The 24332-nt window shown below is 40.3% G+C and overlaps 1 protein-coding gene and 1 long non-coding RNA gene across 2 annotated transcripts in view; one reads left to right on the top strand and one right to left on the bottom strand.

Moving 5' to 3' along the window:
- Nucleotides 1-11510, bottom strand: part of LOC132630585 (probable L-gulonolactone oxidase 6) — a 45619-nt gene extending 34109 nt beyond the window's left edge. The window contains exons 1-4 of the mRNA XM_060346155.1: nt 11102-11510; nt 7783-7964; nt 6920-7176; nt 5917-5984 (exon numbers count right to left, since the gene is read on the bottom strand). Of these exons, the coding sequence (XP_060202138.1) occupies nt 5917-5984; nt 6920-7176; nt 7783-7964; nt 11102-11510 (916 nt within the window). The remainder of the gene's footprint in view (nt 1-5916; nt 5985-6919; nt 7177-7782; nt 7965-11101) is intronic.
- Nucleotides 11511-20961: 9451 nt separating this feature from the next.
- Nucleotides 20962-23541, top strand: LOC132633823 (uncharacterized). Its single transcript, XR_009579849.1, has 3 exons — nt 20962-21318; nt 22403-22468; nt 23396-23541. It is a non-coding gene; the product is annotated as an uncharacterized LOC132633823 (long non-coding RNA).
- Nucleotides 23542-24332: the final 791 nt, after the last annotated feature.

Below are 24332 nucleotides of genomic sequence, written 5' to 3'. Positions count from 1 at the left end.
GAGAGGTCCAGATGGTCGTTTAGAACTTGTGTGTATGTCTAGTTCGGTTCCCAATGCTCTAGGATGCATTTTGGGACTTGGGTGGGAAGTTAAAATTGAGCTATGGGGTTTGACTCGCTCAACGAGGCCTTCGTTGGAAATTCTGAGGCCACGAGTGCGTTCCTAACGTGTTTTTATGTGGGACTGTGTGTGGTTTGTGAGCAGATGGCCTCGGGAGTTTAGGATTTCGGTTGGAACTTGGAAAAACATTTGGGATTCTGGTACCTGGTGTCTGCTAGAGCGGCACCAGTGCCGTCCCAGCGGCACCGCCGTAGCGGTAGGGTGGACAAGTCTGTTTTGCCCAGACAGTCCCGGTGGTCTGAAAGGACGTCGGGGCGGTGGCGCTGTGGCGGCCCCGATGGCGCCGTGGTGGTATCAGGCCTGTTATTTCATTAAGTGTGTATTACAAAGCCCTTAGTCTATCATTTCTCACCATTACGAAATTTGAGCTCTTGGGAACTGTTCTAGAAGATTCTTGGGGAAAATCCTTGGTGGTAAGTCTTGCTAATCTCCTTACTCCTAATCATCGTAGAATTCCTCTTTCCTTATTAGTTCCTTAGTAATGAAAGATAAAAAGTGGATTTAATGGATATTCTACTTAGGCTTTTAAATGATGAAATTGATTGGGTTTATGCTAGATTATGATGGATCTAAGGTTATTAATCATATATCTTCCATTATTAGTGTTGAATCCTTGAATCAAAGAGTTAGGGTTTATACCCAAAATTGGGGGTTTTGCTTGAATTTCGAAATTGGGTGAATCTTTGAGTTAATTTAACAATTAGTTGATGGGTTTTGATCAACTAGTCTTTAATTTGATATTTTACCCTTGAGTTTCCCGTTTTGTCTTTGTGGGGCCCGTTTTCCCAAATTCTATTAGTTTTGACCTAATTTGAATGATAGCGATATAGGTATCAATCTTCATGATTTCTAATCTAGATTTTGAATATTCCTAGACTTTTTTGATCTTGAGGCTCAGCGGAAAGGCAAGGCTAAAGAGTGATTGTTGATGTATCACTGTTCGGCCATCCAGGTAGGTTATGGCTTACCCTTGGTGAGACTTCGTGTAGCGAAGCATATATTTAGATGATATTGTCAGAGACAGTATGTATACTTTCGGGTATGAAGTTGGGTTGGATATTGCCTTAGGTTGGGCCCTGTTGTGTGATTGGGGCTAGCCACCTCGTTGCGTTGTGACTTGATGGTTCTATCGTGTTGGCTTGATGCCACGTGTTATTAGTAGATATTGGGAACTGTTGTTCTATCTTGATTGTGATATTGTAGTATCTTATTGGTTAATGTTGATACGAGGATAGAGTTCTATATGACTTGTGTAGTCTTTCATGATATGGTTAGCGTGCCCATATTTGGTACTTGTGTTATTGATTCGATTATTAATGTTGACACATACATTGCACACATTCTCATCCTTCATGATATACTGTTGATACATTATTGGTACTTGATGAAACACTGTGATGATCTGGGCTTGGTTTTGGATGAGAGTGATGTGAGAGTCCGATATCCGATGTTTGTCCCGGAATCGTGGATTGAGTGAGTGCATGGACTCCGCGGGTCCCCCAGGGTGGTGCCGATGAGAACCTTCCGTGGTAAAAGATCCGAAGTCTCGTCTGTCTGTTGGGCAAAGATCCGGGACGAGTGGCACTTAGACTTTGCGAGTCACCTTGAGCCGTGCTATCGAGACGTGTAGGTATTCCGTCTGGAGTATATGTGTACACAACATTGCATTTGCATTCATACATTATTGCATTGCATTGGATCATGGCTTATATTGAGATGGTTTGGTGCTTTACTTGAGATGTTGGTTTCAGATTGGACGTATTGAGACTTGGTACATTTGGATTTAGATGCTTTACTTAGGCGATGATGGTACTTGGTTCCGATTATGTTTGACTTATACTTGTTGATTTATCTGCCTATCTTTCTTTATTGTCTAGATTATGTTAGTTATACTTAGTCGGCCTATGATACCTACCAGTACTGTGGTTTTATACTGACCTGCACTTGCTGCATTCTTTTATGAATGTAGAATTCCAAGTAGAATCTACTTCTGTTTCTCGTGGCTGATAGTCGCTCCGAGATTTTCTTAGAGTCTACAGGGTGAGCACGAGACGTCCGCTGCCTTGAAGATTCTTCTTTACTTATGTCTTATTTTCTATTTCAAGACATACTCAGACTTGATGTATTATTAATATTCAGACTTGTAGATTTTAGTTAGATGCTCTTGTATGGATTAGACCAGACCCTGGGTGTATTTCTTATTTTCACACTTTCTTCTATATTATTATCGTAAGACTTACGTGAATTATTCTCTTCTGTTTAATTGATTTAATTATTTATGCCTTTATTATCGTTGGGTTGAGGGTTTGCTTACCGAAGAGGGAAAGGTAAGTACCCACACGACTTAGCCAAATTGGGTCGTGACACCTAGCCCCCAAAGCATGTCTATTCCCACTTTCTAGTAGACTTTATGACTTGATTTCTTGTATTTAAAGTGTGTTATTTGATTGATAAATTAGATGAGCTTGTAGTATTGATAGATATCTTGTTTGTTTGAGTTTTGGGAGAGATTCATATACCCCAATCACAAGAATCTATGCTCACTAAATGGTGCACATGAGGTGTTTGTAAGACTTTGTGAGGCCAAATTGTTAGAGTTGAGCAAAGTCTTGTAGCTTGTTACTTTATATGCTAAAGATAAATTGTTGGGGGTGGTCAAATACACAACAAGATTGTGAAATCTACAGTTTGAAATTGGCTCACACACCACAAGAGTAAGAATGTGACATGGCTTACTTGACATAACAAGCCTTGTATAGATTCTAGTTAACTTTTTCATTTTTAGATTAGTAATTATTGATGTATAAAATTGTTGATTCATCAAAGCATTAGTTAGCTCGATATGCTACCTTATGGTGGAATGCTTCAATGACAGTGTATAAAGGGGTAATGTGAGTCCCTTAACACCATACTTGTGAGTATTCTATAAACATTATTGTGGGGTCATCCCAACCTTATATGAGCTTGTATTTCTTATTTTGAATGTCTTAACTAATGTTCATCTTGTGCAGATACAATGGCACCCCAACCAAAGCGAGCAAAAGGGAACAAGGAGAGTGCTTCGAGCAGCCGCTCTAGGCGCACTAGTAGCTAGAGGACCACTCGCCCTCCACATAGAAGGAGGTAGCACCATCTCCACCACGACGACAGCCAAGTATGTTAACCAAGTATCTTTTGGGTTGCAAAATTTAAGGAGGACAACTTTATGACCATCAGGTGGAGTCAGCTGATGTTGATTTTGATGCCACGACAGTGAAGGAGGAAGCTAGACCATCTCGACCTATTCCTACTGTAGAGTAGAGGGTGACCCGTATGGAGGACTGCATGCTCTTCATTATGGGAAACCTTAGGCTCCAATTTGACACAGGCATGTTGATGTGGAGAAGCTACAGAGGTTATACCCCTTCTCCACCCGTGTTCGCCAGTTCTTAGGCATGGGGCGACCTTAAATTTTGCCCTTAGATGAAGACGTGTTCTCTCAAGGATCGGTGGCTGAACTTTTTCCAGTTGAGGATACATGATACACATAGTTCCTTTTCTCCACTTTCTTTTTGCCTTGTTATCTTTTATTTTGTGCGTATGGGGACAACGCGCTGTCTAAGTGTGGGGTGATGAAAGTACTTTCCTATCTTTACATTGTTGTTGTTATTCTTTGGATGACTGTATAATCCATAATATTTTTTTATTTTTGTCACTTGACATTATTTTTATTTGTTTCATTCTTTTTAGTATAAGCTCTTTGAATTTCTTGCAATTTAATGGCATGTAATAATTGTAGTTTGATTTTTAGTTAGTACATCATCCATCTTGTTTTTAATTTTAGTAGTTAATAATCCCCTTAATTTTTTTTATTTTTTTTGTATCGGTTCTCTTCCGAGAGATGTAATTTGAACCATGTATAGTTTTAATTTTTTAGGTAAAAATATTTTGTTTTCTAGGACGAACCCTTAGAAATTGGAGAAGAAAGATAGAATGTACTCCTAGGATCTTCACGGACTGGGTGGATATCAATAGATGTGAGAGATAACTTTCATGTGAGTGCTTGGATGTAAATAAAAAAGATAGTATACGTCATGATGCCTAGGCTCATGGTAGTGACTCTATATATAACATTTTCTTACTTTGTAGTAGGCGATGACTCTGTCTTAGTATATTTATTTTTCATGAGGGAGACTTGTGTCATAGATGGAGGTTCTTTACCAAGCCCCTACCCAAGTACAAGGAGGAACTTTTCCGTGAGTCTTATGCCTCCTATGCTGCTTCTGTGCCAAAGAGGAAGAATGGACAACTGAAGACGTATCTTGAGGTTGTGGCTGTCCGAGGAGTTGAAGTACAATGTGGCCAACCGAAATCAATGATGCCCTAGATGGAATATCGTCGGGGGATAGAAATAAGATACAAGGGAGATAAGGGGCAACATAGATGATGAGCGTCCATGGACGGCATCGGTAGTGGCCTTGGAGTCTCCTGATTGGATCAGCCGAAAGATAAAGATTTATAAGAAATATCTCAACTTTGAAGCTAAATTTTGGCTTTCATTTATGAGCAGCTGATTGCAACCCTCCTACAATGACACAGACATCAGACTCGAGAAGATATTGCTTGCATCATGAGCAAGATCTATGTCAATGTGGGTGATGTTATATTTGAGGAGCTAAGCAAAAGAGCTCTACAAGAGAAGACATCTCTCTCTTTCCCGTGTCTTATCATAGAGTTGTGTTTGCAGACTCATGCGCCCAAACTGCCACGGGTTGATATTGGGAAAGAAGTACTTGTAGTCTATGTATCTTACGGACTCAATATGAAGTGAACCCAGTGAGAAAGAAGAGGAAGACGAGTGGTACCGTTGATGCATCTCCAACACTTGAAGTGACAGACCTTGAGGGCTTCGCATCTGAGTCAACTGGCCTACCTCTTCCATACATTCCGCATTAGTTGGCGTACCTACTCCGATACACTAGTTCTTTCAAAGGACGGAATTTTAAAACTTGACCAACTATCTAATTCTACAGATGTTAGGGTGGTTAGACATGAGTGAGACATCCCTGAGATGATCAGCGCAACCTTGGCTACACTTTGAAAATCATTGCGTGCGGTTCAACAAAAGCAACAAGCCCATGAGAATGCACTGGTGCTCTTGACAGACAGAGTTGCTAGGTTGAAAAGCAAAGAGGGGGTGGTAGTGACTTGACCTCTATTCGCATGGACCATGTTTCTTCCTTCAAAAGAAGAGTCATTTAATTTATTTTCAATATTTGTGAAGAAGCTACAAAGAAAGTTGAATGTTCAAGTGGCTAGTATTAGATTTGATCATAGGGACTACATTTGATAATGCTAGCTTCCTTGAATATTGTGACTCATGAAATAGATCATAACTTTTCAGCACCTAAAACTCCTCGGCAAAATGGTGTTGTTGAGAGGAAGAACCGGACCTTGAATGATATGGTAAGAACTATGCTAATTGCCAGTAATTTTCCTAAATATTTTTGGCATGAAGTTGTTAACACTCCATTCTACATCAATAGGTGCATGATAAGACCATCGCTGGAGAAGACTCCTATGATCTTCTAAAGGGAAGAAAGCCCAACATCACTCATCCCATAGATTTTGAAAAACAATATTATAATACTAACCAATTATAATTACTATGAAAGGATTTGAAAAACAACATTGTTACCAAACCATATGGTTTCTAATCAACCAAAAGAGCCTTTAATTTGTTGTCATTAATTACTTCCTGACTCTTCTCTATGTTTTCAATAATGGTACAGTCTAGTGATGAAAGAATTAACTAACCATTGTTTGTCAACCCATAAGCACCAATCTTCAATGTGGAAGTAGGTACTTTGGCACTTGAGCCAAAATGTTAACATGCAAACCAGTTACTGTTAGGATCGACATAACAGTAATGTGGACTAACAAAATATACTTTAAATGAGGATAAATCAGAAATAAAGAAAAGTATACTAAAATATGCATATGATTTGGTCAATTGAACTTCATATGAGAAAACTAATACTCTATCTGAACTGATTTATATGAGGGGGTCGGGTTCCGATAATGAGGATCAAAACACCTAATCTTTGACCGCAATTTCGACCATAGATTCTTTGAGTATTTAAAATACATTTTACATATTTACAAACTACTTGAAAAGTATTAGAAGTGAACGGAATAAGTAATGTAGAATATATTAAAAGAAGTTAAGAAAATTGTAGTTAAAAAAAAAAAAAAAAATTGTTTGACACCTCCAAAAGTAAAACCCTCCTATAAATTGGGACAAAGGGAGTACAAAAGAAGGTATAAAACTCTCGAAATAATAACCTCCTCTTAAACAAGACTCTTTTTACCGAAAGACTGTATTTTAGATGATATAGTGTTGTTTGGGAAGGAAGGATGCTCAATTTATAGAAGTGCAAAACTTCTCTAAGAAAATAATAAATATGAAAGACTTTTTTTCCACCAAGAAAACTTTTTTGAGTAAAATACAATTATGATAAAATTCAAATAAGATATGAAATTCAAGGAAAACGTATTAGTTACTCCCGATCCCAGTTTATGTAGCGCAGATCGAATTTCGAAAGTCAAACATTTTACTTTTTATTGTGAATTTAGATATAAAATCCTTATGTTTAATTATGAAATAAAATTTACATATTTGGAAATTATGTTAAAAAAAAAAAAAAAGGATAAGTGACATTATTTCAAAAGATTTAAAATACATTTGAAAAAATAACGGTTAAAAAAAAGATCGTTTCATCTCGAATCCGAAAAGTGAGACGGAGAGACTAATAATTACCTAAGGTTCTTATAATGGCGAGGACGAGCGAAGATGTAGAGCGAAATCCCAATGAAGTCATCGAGGCCATTGCCACGAGTGTTGGCAGGAACTCGATCATCAATCCTATAAACAACCTTGCGCTGACTAGGATACCATGTAAAATCTGCAAATTCATGTTGTCTCCCAAACTTAGCTGCATCATCCCCCAAATCTGAGTCATTCCTTTTTGAACGGGTTATTGAACGTTTGAACACTGGTTGCAGTTTCAGTGTCACCTAATATTCACACATAAAGATTTGTCATTCTTAGCCTGGGACAGATTAAAGACTTTAATTTGATAGGACTTTTAAGTTTTTTCGCATTAACCTTATTATATCTATGGGCTCAGATCCAATATTTATTAAAATTTTAGTAGATTTTTAAATATATATCTATACTTTATATCCAAAATTATAGATTATGTTGAACCCGGAGCCAAAACGCTAAGTCCACCCCTGCTAGCGCCAGAGGGAGGGTATATAGGGAGGTAATCCGGTTGTTGTTATGTTACGTTATCAATATGAAAGGAAATTACTGCTGTAGAAGTCATAATAATAAAAATAAAAATAAATAGAAGAGAAAAATAAGGACAGAACCTCAATGCCTACTTAGGTTAATTAACTCAAGAATATTTCTAAAAGAATTTCGGAAAGACTTTTACGTGGTAATAATAACTGTATAAATAAGCAATCATACAACTTAAACGAACTATTCTTTTTCTTTAATAGGCTCTGGTTTGAAAATTTTCACCCTGAAAACTTTCCCTCTTTTCATTGTGGTACAATTGAGAGGTGGGTAGAACATGCCGATCAACTAGACATGCTGTTATAAAAAGTATCTACCTGTGAAATAACTCCAAGAACACCTAGGGACACTCTAGCTGCATCCAACTCAGGATTACCATTTTTCAATGTACGGAGTTTAGCGTAATTGTTTGCCGCTTCATCTGGTGTGACAATTCGAAGTTGCACAATATAATCATGTACTGAGCTTCCCAAACCCCAAAGAGAACTTCCATGAGCACCTGTTGTTGGAAAAAAATAACTCAAAGTTATAGGAAATCAAAGTTACGCACTATTATAAAGAAGCGTGGAGAATCGTAAAGAACATTCAATGATTTATGAGAATTTTAAATAAAATATTTTTCATAGGCATTGAGGTTCTGTCCTTATTTTCTCTTCTGTTTTTTTTTTTTTATTATTATTACTTCTACAGCAGTACTTTCCTTATTATTACTTCTACAGCAGTACTTTCCTTTCATATTTTCATATTGAACATTCAAAGATTTATGAGATTTTAAATAAAATGTTTTTCTTCACCTGTTCCAATTAGGCCACCAATGGTTATGTTACATCTCGCACTTTCAGAGTATGAGCATGCCACGTACATCATCGTAGTAATGGAGTATCGGAGACGTCCCATGATGTTTTGGAAGGTACAAGCCATGGGAAATATGTAACAATAAAGTAAAGGATGAATTACGATCTCGTAAGTCGTAATCGGGAAAGACTATTTTGAAACACAAGAACATGGCCATTATCAAGTATAATAAATGATAAATATCATGCAGGGGGAGTTGTGGAAGATTCCAGGACCAAGCAAATCAACGAAAATAAGTTTGTCGAAAATTTGGAACAAGTTGGCAGAATTAAGGACAAAATTTTGGGTCAACTTTGGAGGGGTATATCTCTAGGTATATGAGGAGTTTTAAGGTTTTAAAAGCCTAAAATGAAGTTCGTCCAGTCTAGTTTCCACTAAAATGAAGTTCGTCCAGTCTAGTTTCCAACGCAACAAACCGCTCGTCGATAGGACATCGGAGTAGAGATTTATGGACGTTACAAGTTCGGCTGACAACGGAGAAACGCGTGCTACAGTACTGCTACAGTGCACCGACTTTACCCACTTATAAAAGGGTTAAAACCCCTCTTTTTGGTCATAAAAATCTCTCAAATATTCCAGAAAAATCGGCAAGCATAAGAGAGCAAATATACATCACAAAAGTGAGGATTTTGAGTAATTCCAAGTGACGGAGTATTAATCGAGGTCCGAGTAACGAGCGGTTGTGATTATAGTATTGCCTTGCGGCGGAATTGGCTTGGATTCAAAGTAAATATTGAACATATTGCTGCTCTAGAAAGAATAAGGTATGAATCTCTCCTTATTAATATTAATTTCTGTTTATTTACGGAGATAAAGTTATTACATAGTCGTATAATAAGTTGGATAGTTGAGAAACTTGGAAAACATCGTGTGAGATGTTTTATGGAGCCTATTGGTGTTGATAATGTTGTTGTGATGTTGGTATTGTTGTTGTTGTTGTTGGTTATTAGATTGTGATTTCGGGCTAGGCATATAAACAGGGGAGATGCTGCCCGAATTTCGGCAGCTTCTAAATGGATTTAAATTAAGGGTTTAAGACTAGCGTATAACGATGAGCCTAACAATAGTATGAATGGTTGTATATGTAGATTACGAGGCTACGAATGATCTTAAGTGAATTGCAAGACAGGAAGTAAGTTGGAAGTCGAGAAGTTATCTTCCAGGTATGTTAAGGCTAGTCCCTTTCTTCTAAAGGCATGATTCCTTTCTTATGAATCCAATAGGTGTTTTCCAAATGTCCCATGATCCCTTTATGTGAATCCATAAAAATGTCCCATGATCCCTTTATGTGAATTCATAAATGTTCTCCAAGAATATTCTTATTCCCAAAAGCTAGAAATTCATGATTCATAGAGTTTATGATTCAAGGGCATGACTTCTTTCTTGATAATCCATAAATATTTTCTAAAATTTCCCTATTTTCCGAGTCAAAGATTTATGATTCTATAAGCTTTTATGACAACAACAACGGACATGTTTTTACAATATGAATGACGATGTTAAAGATGAGAATGTTTCTATGATGATTATGATGGTGATGATTTTAATTCTAGAAATTCCAAAGCTTATGATGTTAATACTATTATGAGATTATTTCATGATTTTCTCGATTTTATTCATTGTTGTTGATCTCACCTTATAATAATTGTTCCTTCAAGGTGAGATATAGCGATGAAGATAATTCCATAATGAAAATCAGAGGTCACCGACCTTACGTCACTCCGAAGTAGCTATAGCTTTTATTTGGCTCTCAAGCATGCTTTATATATATATATATATATATATATATATTACTACACCGAGCCGCGCTATAGTCTGTCGGGTACGACACCTATTGTGAAACCACTGATCAGTTGGTATTACACACCGAGTCCCGAAAGGGCCGGGTACGTTACACACAGAGTCCCGAAAGGGCCGGGTACGTTACACACAGAGTCCCGAAAGGGCCGGGTACGTTACACACCGAGTCCCGAAAGGGCCGGGTACGTTACACACCGAGTCCCGAAAGGGCCGGGTACGTTGCACACCGAGTCCTTAAAAGGTCGGGTACGTTATGATGATGATATTATATAAATGTATGTAAGAAAAAGTTTTTTTTAAAAGCTGAGCATGCATGACATCCGCCTTATGAGGCATCCAGATGTACAGGTTATCTCTCTTATTCCATGTTACCTTCCATATCTATATTATGTTGTTATTCATGCCTTACATACTCAGTACATTTTTCGTACTGACGTCCCTTCTTGTGGACGCTGCGCTCATGCCCGCAGGTAGGCAGGGAGATGGATCAGACCCGTAGGTGTTCTATTAGCGGATTCTCAGGAGCACTCCACTTACTTTGGAGCTATGGACTATTTGGTATTGTCCTTATGATCATCGTATTCTATGTAGAGGCTCGTAGATGTGTGTGTACAGTTAGATGTTTTATAGCCCCACCGGTTCATATTGTTGTATAATATTTTGGTGGCCTTGTCGGCTTTATTTTGAGCTCTTGATACTTTACTGTTAGCCTTGCTGGCTTTATGATATACGTTATGTTGTGGCGACCTTGTCGGTCCGCATATGAATATATGTGCTGCATGATCGGATATTTCTATGTTGGACTTTTTCTGCGTGCAGGTGTTCTTTGAGTTGTGGTTTATAATGTTCAAAGTAACGGATAAGTCAGGTGATTCTCGGTCTACGGGTCGGAGCCCGTCATACTCCTGATAGGGGTGTGACAGGTTAAACCCCACCAGTAAGGCGTATAAGGCAGGACTAATCCTGCCTTGGCCGCCTCACTGATCAACTGTCTCAACGTTACCCCACTTTCAACGGTCATTGTCATGTTTTCTTGATCCACTTTTAGGATCTTGTTTAGGAATTTTGTACTTATAAGTAATCCGTCTTCACCATCTGGACAAACCAACTTGGGTATGCTGTGTGAAAACCGAGTCGCCACTTTCATTTTTCTCTTTTCTTTTGTTGCATTTGCCACTATAGAAATGATCTCTTCTTCTGTGGTTGGAAAAACAGCTTGAGCTGCCTTGCAAATGCTCCGATCTGGGAAGGCACCATAAGAGTTTGTAATGGTGCAGTTAAAGTTTGTTTTGGTTGAACATTTAATGGGATCTTCAGGTGGGCTAGATTTCACTAAGTAAATCATAAAGATAATCCAGCTTAGTTTTAAGAAGATTTGTGGGTCGCCCATAACTGGTAATCAGAGAGAGGTACAAATTGCAGACAGAGAATTGCCCAAAATAAATAGAAATAAATGTGCGATGTAGCTGGCTAGTTGAAGGCAGAATATTAGTTGGATATCCAAACTATTAATAGTCTTCATGCTAAGATAGTGAGATACACTCACATGCAACGTGATTTTTTTTAAAATAAAAAATATTTCTTTTTACTTTATTAAATTTATTAATTTCTTGGATTTTATTTTTCGGGTTGTTACAAAAAACTTGGCTATTGCTCCACTTTTTAGATGAAATTTGTTATTGGCTAAAATAATGTGTTGGGTTAAAGAGCATTTACTAATGCAAAATATTATTGTTAAAATACCTTATTACTCCTACACGTTGGTGACCATAAAAGTGGCTGAAGTGGATTCACTTCTTAAGGTGAGAATGGTTGAATGTGGCCATTATTTTTCCATGTAACTCCTCTCACGTTAATGGCCATTGGAGCAAGATAATGACAATTATTTCTTTTGTAACATTTGTAACCACTAACCTTTTACTCACCCATATTCTTCATATTATTACCAATTTAATATCCCACTAAATCATACTTATCATCCAATTCATTATAAGGATGACGTTCTTCTCCTGTAAACAGAAGTCACCCTTAGCTTTGTGGTGTGTAGAAGACATACATTGGAGTAGTGAAAGAGAGAGTTGAGAGAAAGAAAATAATCTAAGTTTCCAACTTAGTCACTATAAAAGAGAGTATTTTTTTTATGTTGAAGGAAGGTGTTCTTTTGGTGGAGCTTTGGACTCTTTAACTAGTGTTAGAACCGGTATTTTTGTACAGTGGAATAATCTGGATTTATTATGATAAGTTAAGGACAAAAAAAAATTATTTCGAGATACAAAGTCGGGATTCTTGACCTTGATTTTATTTTGAGATATAAGTTATATATGAAATTGTTGGCATTGAACACTTAGGGAAAATTGGGACCACAATTCATAAAATTGGAATTTAAAATGTGGTGCCAAAAATGCCATGGGGGCCGTGTGAATTAAAAAGGGGTCCCACACATTGTGTGACCAATTTTAATTGGTCCAACACATTGTGTGGACCCAAGGCAATGTGGATATTTTGTGAACCACTTAAAAGATGAAGACCAAGTCTTCATTCCTCATTTATTCACTTCATCACTTAGCACAAAACAAGAAAATAGAGAGTTCCCAACCCCCACTGTTTTCGGCCCAACCTTAGGAAAACCAAATCAAATTCTAGCTTCCCAAAAATTATTTCCTTGGTGTTAACCCACTATATTGAGGTCCCTAAGTAGCGTGGAAGAGTTGTTCGGGTCATCCAACCATTAGTTGTACCCATTTGCAAACCCTAACTATTTGGTGGATTGAAGAAGAAAGGTATGTTTTGCTCTTGTTTTTGTGTTGTGAACATTTATTCATGTTATGGTATGTTAATAGGGATGGAAATCATGAAATATAGTATGATTGGAAGTGGGTTGTGTGATGGGTGTTCTAGCCGTGTATATGGGTGTGACAAATGGAATTGATGAATTAATTCTATATTATGTTAGATTGGTATCGAGTGGGGAAAAGAATAAAAATCATCGATACATGTATATGTGTAGTGTAGCCGTGTTTATAGCCTTCAAATTGTAGCAAAGAAGGAATAAATCTCGCTTAGCGTCGTAATGGTTATGGTGATGACTTGTAGGTTAGAAATGAGAATTTAATGTCCCAAATTGACATAGTAAGCGTTGCGGACTGATTTGGAGAACTTTGTGCATTGAATAAAATTTTTATATATAAGAATCATTAACATGTGTATGTGTGTGGCGCGGGCGAATGTGAGTTTTATAATGTGTCGAAGATCGTAATACTATCGCTTAGTATTTTAGTTATCGTCGAAACGAATTCTAGTTGGAAATAAGTGTTTAAGTGGCTCAAGATTGATGTTGAGAAATTGTGGGCTGTTTTGAGGCTAGTTGTGCGTTTGACGTAAATTGTATATTTTATGAAAATCATATCGTTATATTGTGGATTGTGGTACAAAACATGACTTGAAAATGAGGAATGGAAAAAGGGGACTGTTTTCGGCCAAATAGTGGAAAAAATTTCGGGTCGTTGGAAATATTATGTGGATTGTTTAGAATGTCCTAGAATATTGTGGTAAAGACTCGGGTGGATAATTAAATGTGTGAGCGATGTGGTGGCTTGAATGTGAGCCGTTGAATTGAATATTTGGAAAGTTGTCGAATGATGAAAAAGAGAGCTATTAATGTTATTTTGTCTTCCTAATTTATTATTGATGTTGTTAGGTTGGTTGGTTGTTGTTGTTGTTGATTGATACGGCCGAGTTAAATTCTCGGGGTAGCCTATTTACAGGGGAAATGCTGCCCAAATTTCTGTAGAATTAAGGGCGAAATTGGAATTTAATGCCCAAAGAGTCTTTAGCTAATGTTTGGCATTTTATGGCTTATTTTTAGATCATGGGCAGCCCGAATCATATTTTGGACTTAGCTTGAGTTGGATCATATTGGAGAGCGTTTGAGGTATGTAAAGCAACCTTCCTTCTTTTGGCAAGCCTTAGTTTCACATAGGCTAGATTAGAGCTTTAAGGGAATTCCAAATTCGAGATCCGAGCATGTTATGATCCATATATATATATTCTTTGGCACTCTTATGTATGTTTTTATGAAATATGAACCATGATGTATTTGAAGTAATCGCTTTCCGAAATCCGCATAGAAAATGTTCACTTTAAGGAATTTTGTAATCTCTGAATGTCATATTTTTCGCATAGAGGCTCGGATCGCTCCAATAATTTTTATAGGAGTTTGCTTGATGTATAATGGGTATGTTTTTCATAGGCGGGCTCAGTTCGGGTCTATACTCGTCCGTGGGTCCCGCGACGCGCTTTATGTAAATTCGACAACTTTGAATCAAAAAGTGATAATTATTATTCCGATTTCGAATATGACTATTTTACTTATCCTTCGGATTTATAATAATGATTTTATGCATATGATTCCTCACTACTCCGCTCGTGCCTACTATGATATCGTTCGCCGGTTCCCGGGCCGGTTCTGTTGTCGTGCGCTTTGTGATACATTCCGGTGTTATGCTGTGATTATGGTTCACCGTGCTCCTTGCTCGAGGGCCGGGTTCCACTTATGTTTGGCGTTATGCTGTGTTTGGCGTTATGCTGTGTTTGGCGTTATGCTGTGTTGTGATGTGTGACGGGGATTCGGAGATTTGAAACTTTCTGGTGTTATGCTGTGTTGTGGCGCCATCGACAGGCGGGCGACCACATTTTCCTGTGCCCAATGCATAATTTATACTTTGGAAATACACATTTTGATATTTTTTTTATATGTATTATTTTCTATATATCTGATTCGATTATTGTTCAGATTTATTTCTGTACCTTCTGCTTTGCATACTCAGTACATATTTCGTACTGACCCACTTCTCCGGGGGCTGCGTTTCATGCCCGCAGGTACGGACGCACAGCCTGGTGATCCACCTGTTTAGGACACCCTTTCTGCTATTCGGAGTGCTCCTCTCTTTCCGGAGCTTATACTTTTGGTATATATATTTTTATTAGTGCATTTGTATATATTCGTTCATGGGTACGGCGGGGCCCTGTCCTATCATATGATTCTGTCGGTCTGTTTAGAGGTCTGTGGACATGTTTGTGGGTTAGGGTCTTTCTGTATGGATGTATGTACATGTCGTTTGGGCGATCCCATACGCCGAGGCGGCCGGTCCGCATATGTTGTTTGGGCGATCCTATACGCCGAGGCGGCCGGTCCGCATATGTTTATATATTGCTTGGTTAGCCCTGTGTGGCTTTTGTTGGTATTTTCTGCGTGCAGGGTATATTGGATAGTCCGTAAAACAAAGAAAACTCTGCCGAAATTTTTCTGGAAATTACCTAAATTTGAAATAAAGCCTTGTCGGCTTCCGCCATATACTAGAATGAGTTAATAGAATTTGAGATAATATTTGATAGATGGGTTCGGGTGCCCAGATCGGGCACTAGTCACGGCCTACGGGGTTGGGTCGTGACAAAAGTGGTATCAGAGCGGTTTGTCCTCGGAGTGTCCACAGATCGTGTCTAGTAGAGTCTTGTTTATCGGTGTGTTGTGCACCACATCTATAAACAGGAGGCTACAGGACATTTAGGATGTTGTATTTTCTTCTGATCTTAGATCGTGCGATAGAACTGTGCTATTATGATGATTCTGTTTTGATCTGTTGTTGTTTTTCTTTCAGTGATGCCTCCGAAAAAGGCGATGGCCGCCCAGAAGAAAAAGGGCATAGTAGGAGAGACCAGCCGGGCTCAGAAGGGTACTCGGACCCTTGCTCAGATGATGCGTGATATTACGTCCCGGCCAGCCGACTCTGCTACGTCTTCATCGTCAGAGGATCCTGGAGCAGTTTCACCATTAGCTCCAGGGGCTTCAGCTCCCGCGCCTCCAGCTCCTCAGCCAGGGGCGGAGGACAGGACACTGTGAGAGGCTGTGCAGTTATTGACCACTCTGGTAGCGGGACAGGCTCGCAGACGCGGGCGGAGAGATGATGATGATGACGATAGGCGTGACAGCCTGAGGGTTCGAGAGTTTCTATTATGTGGCCCTCCAGAGTTTTACGGGTCTAAGCCCGACGAGGACCCCCATGACTTTATTCGGGGGATGCGGCGCTCACTAGATTTGGTCAGGGCTTCAGAGACTGAGTCTGTTGAGTTGGCTTCGCATAGACTACGGGATGTTGCTGCTCACTGGTTTGAGTCCTGGGAGCTATCCAGGGGTGAGGGTGCTACCCCAGCTACTTGGGACGAGTTCGTGACTGCTTTCACTCACCACTTTTTGCCCCCAGAGTTACGGAGGGCGCGGGTTGACCGATTTTTGCATCTGTAGCAGAGGGGTCGGAGCGTCCGTGAGTATAATATGGAGTTTGATTCTTTGGCCCGGTATGCACCTGCCATAGTAGCAGATATGGACAATCGGATGCACAGATACGTGATGAGGTTAGACCGCTATTTGATTGATGGCTGTATGGCAGTGGCATTGCAGGCAGACATGGATATTGCCCGACTACAGGCTTATGCCCTGAGTATGGAGGACCGACATAGAGCTGATTATTCTAGCAGAGATCGGGACAGGAGGCCGCCCAAGAGGGCCAGATTCGCAGGTTATTCTGGAGATTCTCGAGGCGGACAACCTCAGCAGCAGCAGTCAGGCAGACATCCTCCTCCGTCAGGCCGGGGTACACAGCCAGCCGGAAGGAGATTTGACAGTGCAGGACAGTCTGGGGCCGGTCAGAGCTCCAGAGCATCAGGGTCACAGATAGCTAGAGGTCCCAGCCAGTCCAGACCACCCAGGCCCCGTTGTTCCCATTGCGGGAAATCGCACCCGGGAGAGTGTTATCGACTTACTGGAGCCTGTTTTTCATGCGGTGGTCAGGGCCATCTTATGCGAGATTGTCCGTTGGCGAGCGGTTCTGGTAGTGTGGCTCAGCCGACGGGGTCAGCCGCTGGTTCATCATCTGCTCCATCAGTTGCACGCCCTGCGGGGCGAGGTATGCCTGCACCGGCGGGACGCGGTCGAGGTCGTGGCAGTGCTTCAGGTTCTAGCAGTCCTTCGAACCGCATTTATGCCTTAGCCAGCAGACAGGACCAGGAGGCTTCGCCTAATGTCGTCACAGGTATATAACTGGTTTTCTCTCGTGATGTGTATGCATTGATTGATCCTGGTTCTACATTATCATTTATATCTCCACTTGTTGCTGATACAATTGGGATAGAATCCGAACCGATAGAGCCTTTTGAGGTAGCTACACCAGTAGGGGACTCTGTTATAGCCAGTCAGATTTATAGAGATTGTTCCGTGATTATCTGTGGCCGCTGCACTAAGGCGGATTTAGTGGAGTTAGATATGATCGAGTTTGACGTGATTATGGGTATGGATTGGCTAGCTTCTTGCTATGCTAATGTTGATTGTCAAAAGAAGATAGTCCGATTCTAATTCCCAGGGGAGCCAGTTATAGAGTGGGCAGGTAATACAGTATCGCCGAGGGGTAAGTTTATTTCATACCTCAAGGCTGAGAAAATGATCAGAAAGGGGTATATTTATCATCTGGTCCGTGTTCATGATTTAGAGGCAGAGGCACCGACTCTTCAGTCAGTCCCAGTGGTTAATGAATTTGTAGATGTATTCCCAGATGAGCTTCCAGGTCTTCCTCCCGAACGGGAGATAGAGTTTGCTATTGATCTGTTGCCAGACACTCAGCCTATCTCTATTCCTCCGTACAGAATGGCACCTGCAGAATTGAAAGAATTGAAAGAGCAGCTGAGAGATTTATTGGAGAAGGGTTTCATTCGGCCTAGTGCATCACCCTGGGGAGCTCCGGTATTATTTGTGAGAAAGAAAGACGGCTCGCTGCGGATGTGCATTGATTATCGGCAGTTGAATAAGGTAACCATTAAGAATAAATATCCCCTCCCCAGGATTGATGATTTGTTTGATCAGCTGCAGGGTGCCAGGTACTTCTCGAAGATAGACCTGCGATCGGGTTACCATCAGGTACGGGTACGAGAGGCTGATATTCCCAAGACAGCATTCAGGACCCGATATGGGCACTATGAGTTCAGAGTTATGTCTTTTGGGCTGACAAATGCCCTAGCAGTATTTATGGACTTGATGAATCGGGTATTCAGACCGTTCTTGGATATGTTTGTGATCGTATTTATCGATGATATTCTGGTTTATTCTCGGTCAGAGGCAGAGCATGCGGACCATTTGAGGACGGTACTTGGCACACTTCGGCACCAGGAATTATATGCTAAATTTTCTAAGTGTGAATTCTGGTTATCTTCAGTGGAATTTCTGGGACATATTATTGGGACTGATGGCGTCCGGGTGGATACCCAGAAGATCGAGACCGTAAAGAATTGGCCTAGACCTACGACGACGACAGAGGTACGTAGCTTTCTGGGATTGGCTGGTTATTATCGGAGATTCGTGGAGAAGTTTGCTTCCATTTCAGCGCCTTTGACAAGGCTGACTCAGAAGGGAGCTAAGTTTCAGTGGTCAGATGCTTGCGAGCGTAGCTTCCAGTTGCTAAAAGAGAAGTTGACTACGACTCCAGTCCTGACTCTTCCAGAGGGTCCAGATGGGTATGTGATTTATTGTGATGCCTCTGGTATTGGTTTGGGATGTGTGTTGATGCAGCACGGCAGGGTGATAGCTTATGCTTCCCGGCAGCTCAGAAAACATGAAAAGAATTATCCTACTCACGATTTGGAGCTGTTCTTTGAAGATGTGGAGACATTATTTATATGGGGTTCACGTTGACATTTATACAGATCATAAGAGCCTTCAGTACATCTTTAGGCAAAAAGAGCTGAACTTGCGGCAGCGGAGGTGGTTAGAGTTGCTGAGAGATTATGATGTTGACATTCTCTACCATCCTGAGAAAGCTAATGTTGTGGCGGATGCACTCAGCCGCAAGTCTATGGGCAGCCTAGCAGACGTGCCATCAGAGAGTAAAGAAATGGTCCGCGATATTCATCAGTTGGCTAGTCTTGGAGTTCACTTGGCTGATTCGGGAGATGTTGGGGTTTCTGTTCGAGGTATTGCTGAGTCCTCTATTACAGAAGATATTAAGCGGCATCAGTATGAGGATCCTATTCTGGCACAGTACAGAGATGCAGCTCTGGCACAGGAGAAGACTCCGTTTGAGATTTCACCTGATGGAGTGTTATTTCACAGAGGCAGATTGTGTGTACCTGACGTTGCAGGGTTGCGGCGACAGGTTATGGGCGAGGCACATTACGCCCGATATTCTGTTCACCCAGGGTCGACGAAGATGTACCATGATCTCAGATGCCTATATTGGTGGGACGGTATGAAAAGAGATATAGCAGAGTTCGTTGCTCAGTGTCCAAATTGCCAGCAGGTTAAGATTGAGCACCAGAAGCCCGGTGGGCTATTGCAGGAGATGGAGATACCGACGTGGAAGTGGGAGGTCATTAATATGGACTTTATTACAGGTTTACCTCGCACTCCACGGAGGTACGACTCCATTTGGGTTATCGTTGATCGGCTGACAAAATCAGCTCACTTTCTTCCAGTCCGGACTACATACTCAGCTGAAGATTATGCCAGGCTATATATTAAGGAGATTGTGAGACTGCATGGAGTTCCTGTGTCTGTTATTTCTGATAAAAGTGCCCAGTTTACAGCTAAATTTTGGAGATCATTCCAGGAGGGATTGGGGACCCAAGTGAATCTGAGTACAGCATTTCATCCCCAGTCCGATGGTCAAGCAGAGCGCACTATTCAGACATTGGAAGATATGTTGCGTGCCTGTGTTATTGATTTCAGAGGTAGCTGGGATGACCATTTGCCGCTTGTTAAATTCGCTTATAATAACAGCTACCACTCCAGTATTCAGATGGCACCATATGAGGCCTTGTACGGCAGGAAATGTAGATCACCGATCGGTTGGTTTGATGTTGGGGACTGAGTTGATTGTCCCAGATGTGGTCCAGCAGGCCGTGGATAAGGTGAAACTTATTCGAGAAAGATTGTTGGCAGCCCAGAGCCGACAGAAATCTTATGCCGATAAGCGACGTCGACCGTTAGAGTTTCAGATTGGCGATTGGGTGTTCCTGAAAGTGTCACCGATGAAAGGTGTTATGCGATTTGGCAAGAAAGGAAAGCTCAGTCCGAGATTTATTGGGCCGTATCTGATTATTCGCAAAATAGGCAAGGTGGCCTACGAATTGGATTTGCCAGCTGACTTGGGAGCGGTACACCCGGTATTTCATGTTTCTATGCTTCGTAAGTGATTTGGTGACCCTTCCAGAGTCTTTCCTGTAGATGACATTCAGGTCACAGAGGAGCTATCTTATGAGGAGCAGCCTATAGCCATATTGGATCGCCAGGTAAAAAGGTTGCGAAACAAAGATATGGCTTCTGTTAAAGTGCTGTGGCGGAACAATAACCGAGAGGAAATGACCTGGGAAGCTGAGGAGCATATGAAGAAGAAGTATCCTCATTTATTCGGAACCTACAGGTAATCCAATTCTCTACTTGACTTTGATGATTGACCAATAAATGTATTGTTGTGATAGTTGAGAAGGAAACTCCCCCAAATTGTTGGTATGACCCATAAGATAAATCTAACATTCGCGGACGAATGTTCTTAAGGGGGGGAGGATGTTAGAACCGGTATTTTTGTACAGTGGAATAATCTGGATTTATTATGATAAGTTAAGGACAAAAAAAAATTATTTCGAGATACAAAGTCGGGATTCTTGACCTTGATTTTATTTTGAGATATAAGTTATATATGAAATTGTTGTCATTGAACACTTAGGGAAAATTGGGATCACAATTCATAAAATTGGAATTTAAAATGTGGTGCCAAAAATGCCATGGGGGGCGTGTGAATTAAAAAGGGGTCCCACACATTGTGTGACCAATTTTAATTGGTCCAACACATTGTGTGGACCCAAGGCAATGTGGATATTTTGTGAACCACTTAAAAGATGAAGACCAAGTCTTCATTCCTCATTTATTCACTTCATCACTTAGCACAAAACAAGAAAATAGAGAGTTCCCAACCCCCACTGTTTTCGGCCCAACCTTAGGAAAACCAAATCAAATTCTAGCTTCCCAAAAATTATTTCCTTGGTGTTAACCCACTATATTGAGGTCCCTAAGTAGCGTGGAAGAGTTGTTCGGGTCATCCAACCATTAGTTGTACCCATTTGCAAACCCTAACTATTTGGTGGATTGAAGAAGAAAGGTATGTTTTGCTCTTGTTTTTGTGTTGTGAACATTTATTCATGTTATGGTATGTTAATAGGGATGGAAATCATGAAATATAGTATGATTGGAAGTGGGTTGTGTGATGGGTGTTCTAGCCGTGTATATGGGTGTGACAAATGGAATTGATGAATTAATTCTATATTATGTTAGATTGGTATCGAGTGGGGAAAAGAAGAAAAATCATCGATACATGTATATGTGTAGTGTAGCCGTGTTTATAGCCTTCAAATTGTAGCAAAGAAGGAATAAATCTCGCTTAGCGTCGTAATGGTTATGGTGATGACTTGTAGGTTAGAAATGAGAATTTAATGTCCCAAATTGACATAGTAAGCGTTGCAGACTGATTTGGAGAACTTTGTGCATTGAATAAATTTTTTATATATAAGAATCATTAACATGTGTATGTGTGTGGCGCGGGCGAATGTGAGTTTTATAATGTGTCGAAGATCGTAATACTATCGCTTAGTATTTTAGTTATCGTCGAAACGAATTCTAGTTGGAAATAAGTGTTTAAGTGGCTCAAGATTGATGTTGAGAAATTGTGGGCTGTTTTGAGGCTAGTTGTGTGTTTGACGTAAATTGTATATTTTATGAAAATCATATCGTTATATTGTGGATTGTGGTACAAAACATGACTTGAAAATGAGGAATGGAAAAAGGGGACTGTTTTCGGCCAAACAGTGGAAAAAATTTCGGGTCGTTGGAAATATTATGTGGATTGTTTAGAATGTCCTAGAATATTGTGGTAAAGACTCGGGTGGATAATTAAATGTGTGAGCGATGTGGTGGCTTGAATGTGAGCCGTTGAATTGAATATTTGGAAAGTTGTCGAATGATGAAAAAGAGAGCTATTAATGTTATTTTGTCTTCCGAATTTATTATTGATGTTGTTAGGTTGGTTGTTGTTGTTGTTGTTGATTGATACGGCCGAGTTAAATTCTCGGGGTAGCCTATTTACAGGGGAAATGCTGCCCAAATTTCTGTAGCATTAAGGGCGAAATTGGAATTTAATGCCCAAAGAGTCTTTAGCTAATGTTTGGCATTTTATGGCTTATTTTTAGATCGTGGGCAGCCCGAATCATAGTTTGGACTTAGCTTGAGTTGGATCATATTGGAGAGCGTTTGAGGTATGTAAAGCAACCTTCCTTCTTTTGGCATGCCTTAGTTTCACATAGGCTAGATTAGAGCTTTAAGGGAATTCCAAATTCGAGATCCGAGCATGTTATGATCCATATATATATTCTTTGGCACTCTTATGTATGTTTTTATGAAATATGAACCATGATGTATTTGAAGTAATCGCTTTCCGAAATCCGCATAGAAAATGTTCACTTTAAGGAATTTTGTAATCTCTGAAAGCCATATTTTTCGCATAGAGGCTCGGATCGCTCCAATAATTTTTATAGGAGTTTGCTTGATGTATAATGGGTATGTTTTTCATAGGCGGGCTCAGTTCGGGTCTATACTCGTCTGTGGGTCCCGCGACGCCCTTTATGTAAATTCGACAACTTTGAATCAAAAAGTGATAATTATTATTCCGATTTCGAATATGACTATTTTACTTATCCTTCGGATTTATAATAATGATTTTATGCATATGATTCCTCACTACTCCGCTCGTGCCTACTATGATATCGTTCGCCGGTTCTCGGGCCGGTTCTGTTGTCGTGCGCTTTGTGATACATTCCGGTGTTATGCTGTGATTATGGTTCACCGTGCTCCTTGCTCGAGGGCCGAGTTCCACTTATGTTTGGCGTTATGCTGTGTTTGGCATTATGCTGTGTTGTGATGTGTGACGGGGATTCGGAGATTTGAAACTTTCTGGTGTTATGCTGTGTTGTGGCGCCATCGACAGGCGGGCGACCACATTTTCCTGTGCCCTATACATAATTTATACTTTGGAAATAAACATTTTGATATTTTTTTATATGTATTATTTTCTATATATCTGATTCGATTATTGTTCAGATTTATTTCTGTACCTTCTGCTTTGCATACTCAGTACATATTTCGTACTGACCCCCTTCTCCGGGGGCTGCGTTTCATGCCCGCAGGTACGGACGCACAGCCTGGTGATCCACCTGTTTAGGACACCCTTTCTGCTATTCGGAGTGCTCCTCTCTTTCCGGAGCTTATACTTTTGGTATATATATTTTTATTAGTGCATTTGTATATATTCGTTCATGGGTACGGCGGGGCCCTGTCCTATCATATGATTCTGTCGGTCTGTTTAGAGGTCTATGGACATGTTTGTGGGTTAGGGTCTTTCTGTATGGATGTATGTACATGTCGTTTGGGCGATCCCATACGCCGAGGCGGCCGGTCCGCATATGTTGTTTGGGCGATCCTATACGCCGAGGCGGCCGGTCCGCATATGTTTATATATTGCTTGGTAAGCCCTGTGTGGCTTTTGTTGGTATTTTCTGCGTGCAGGGTATATTGGATAGTCCGTAAAACAAAGGAAACTCTGCCGAAATTTTTCTGGAAATTACCTAAATTTGCAATAAAGCCTTGTCGGCTTCCGCCATATACTAGAATGAGTTAATAGAATTTGAGATAATATTTGATAGATGGGTTCGGGTGCCCAGATCGGGCACTAGTCACGGCCTACGGGGTTGGGTCGTGACAACTAGTCCGGAGTTGTTTGAGTCACACGACGTTGACGGGCTGTTGTATCCTGGAGGGGACAAGTTAAAGTTATACTGCTGGACCGGTGAAGATTATACCGCAATGGGCTTGAATCTCCTTAAATAGAGCGAGATATCCGCGTCTCAGCCTGAAGAATATTTATTTACTTTGTTCTTCATTTTTCATTTTATTTTTTCAACTGTGATTTATTGTAATCTGTGGTAATTTCACCAACAATTGTAAGGAGTTTTAATATTATAGTAAGAGATTACAAAGAAAAATAAGACCACATTCATCCATAACTCATATGAGTAATGAGATAGTGGAAGGACAAAAGTAATTGCCATGTTATGGCACCAAAAC

The sequence above is a fragment of the Lycium barbarum genome, chromosome 3 (assembly GCF_019175385.1).
Source record: "Lycium barbarum isolate Lr01 chromosome 3, ASM1917538v2, whole genome shotgun sequence".
In the NCBI taxonomy this organism is placed as follows: Eukaryota; Viridiplantae; Streptophyta; class Magnoliopsida; order Solanales; family Solanaceae; genus Lycium; species Lycium barbarum.
The sequence above is the reverse complement of the archived record's forward strand: the minus strand, read 5'-3'. Positions and strand labels throughout refer to the sequence as shown.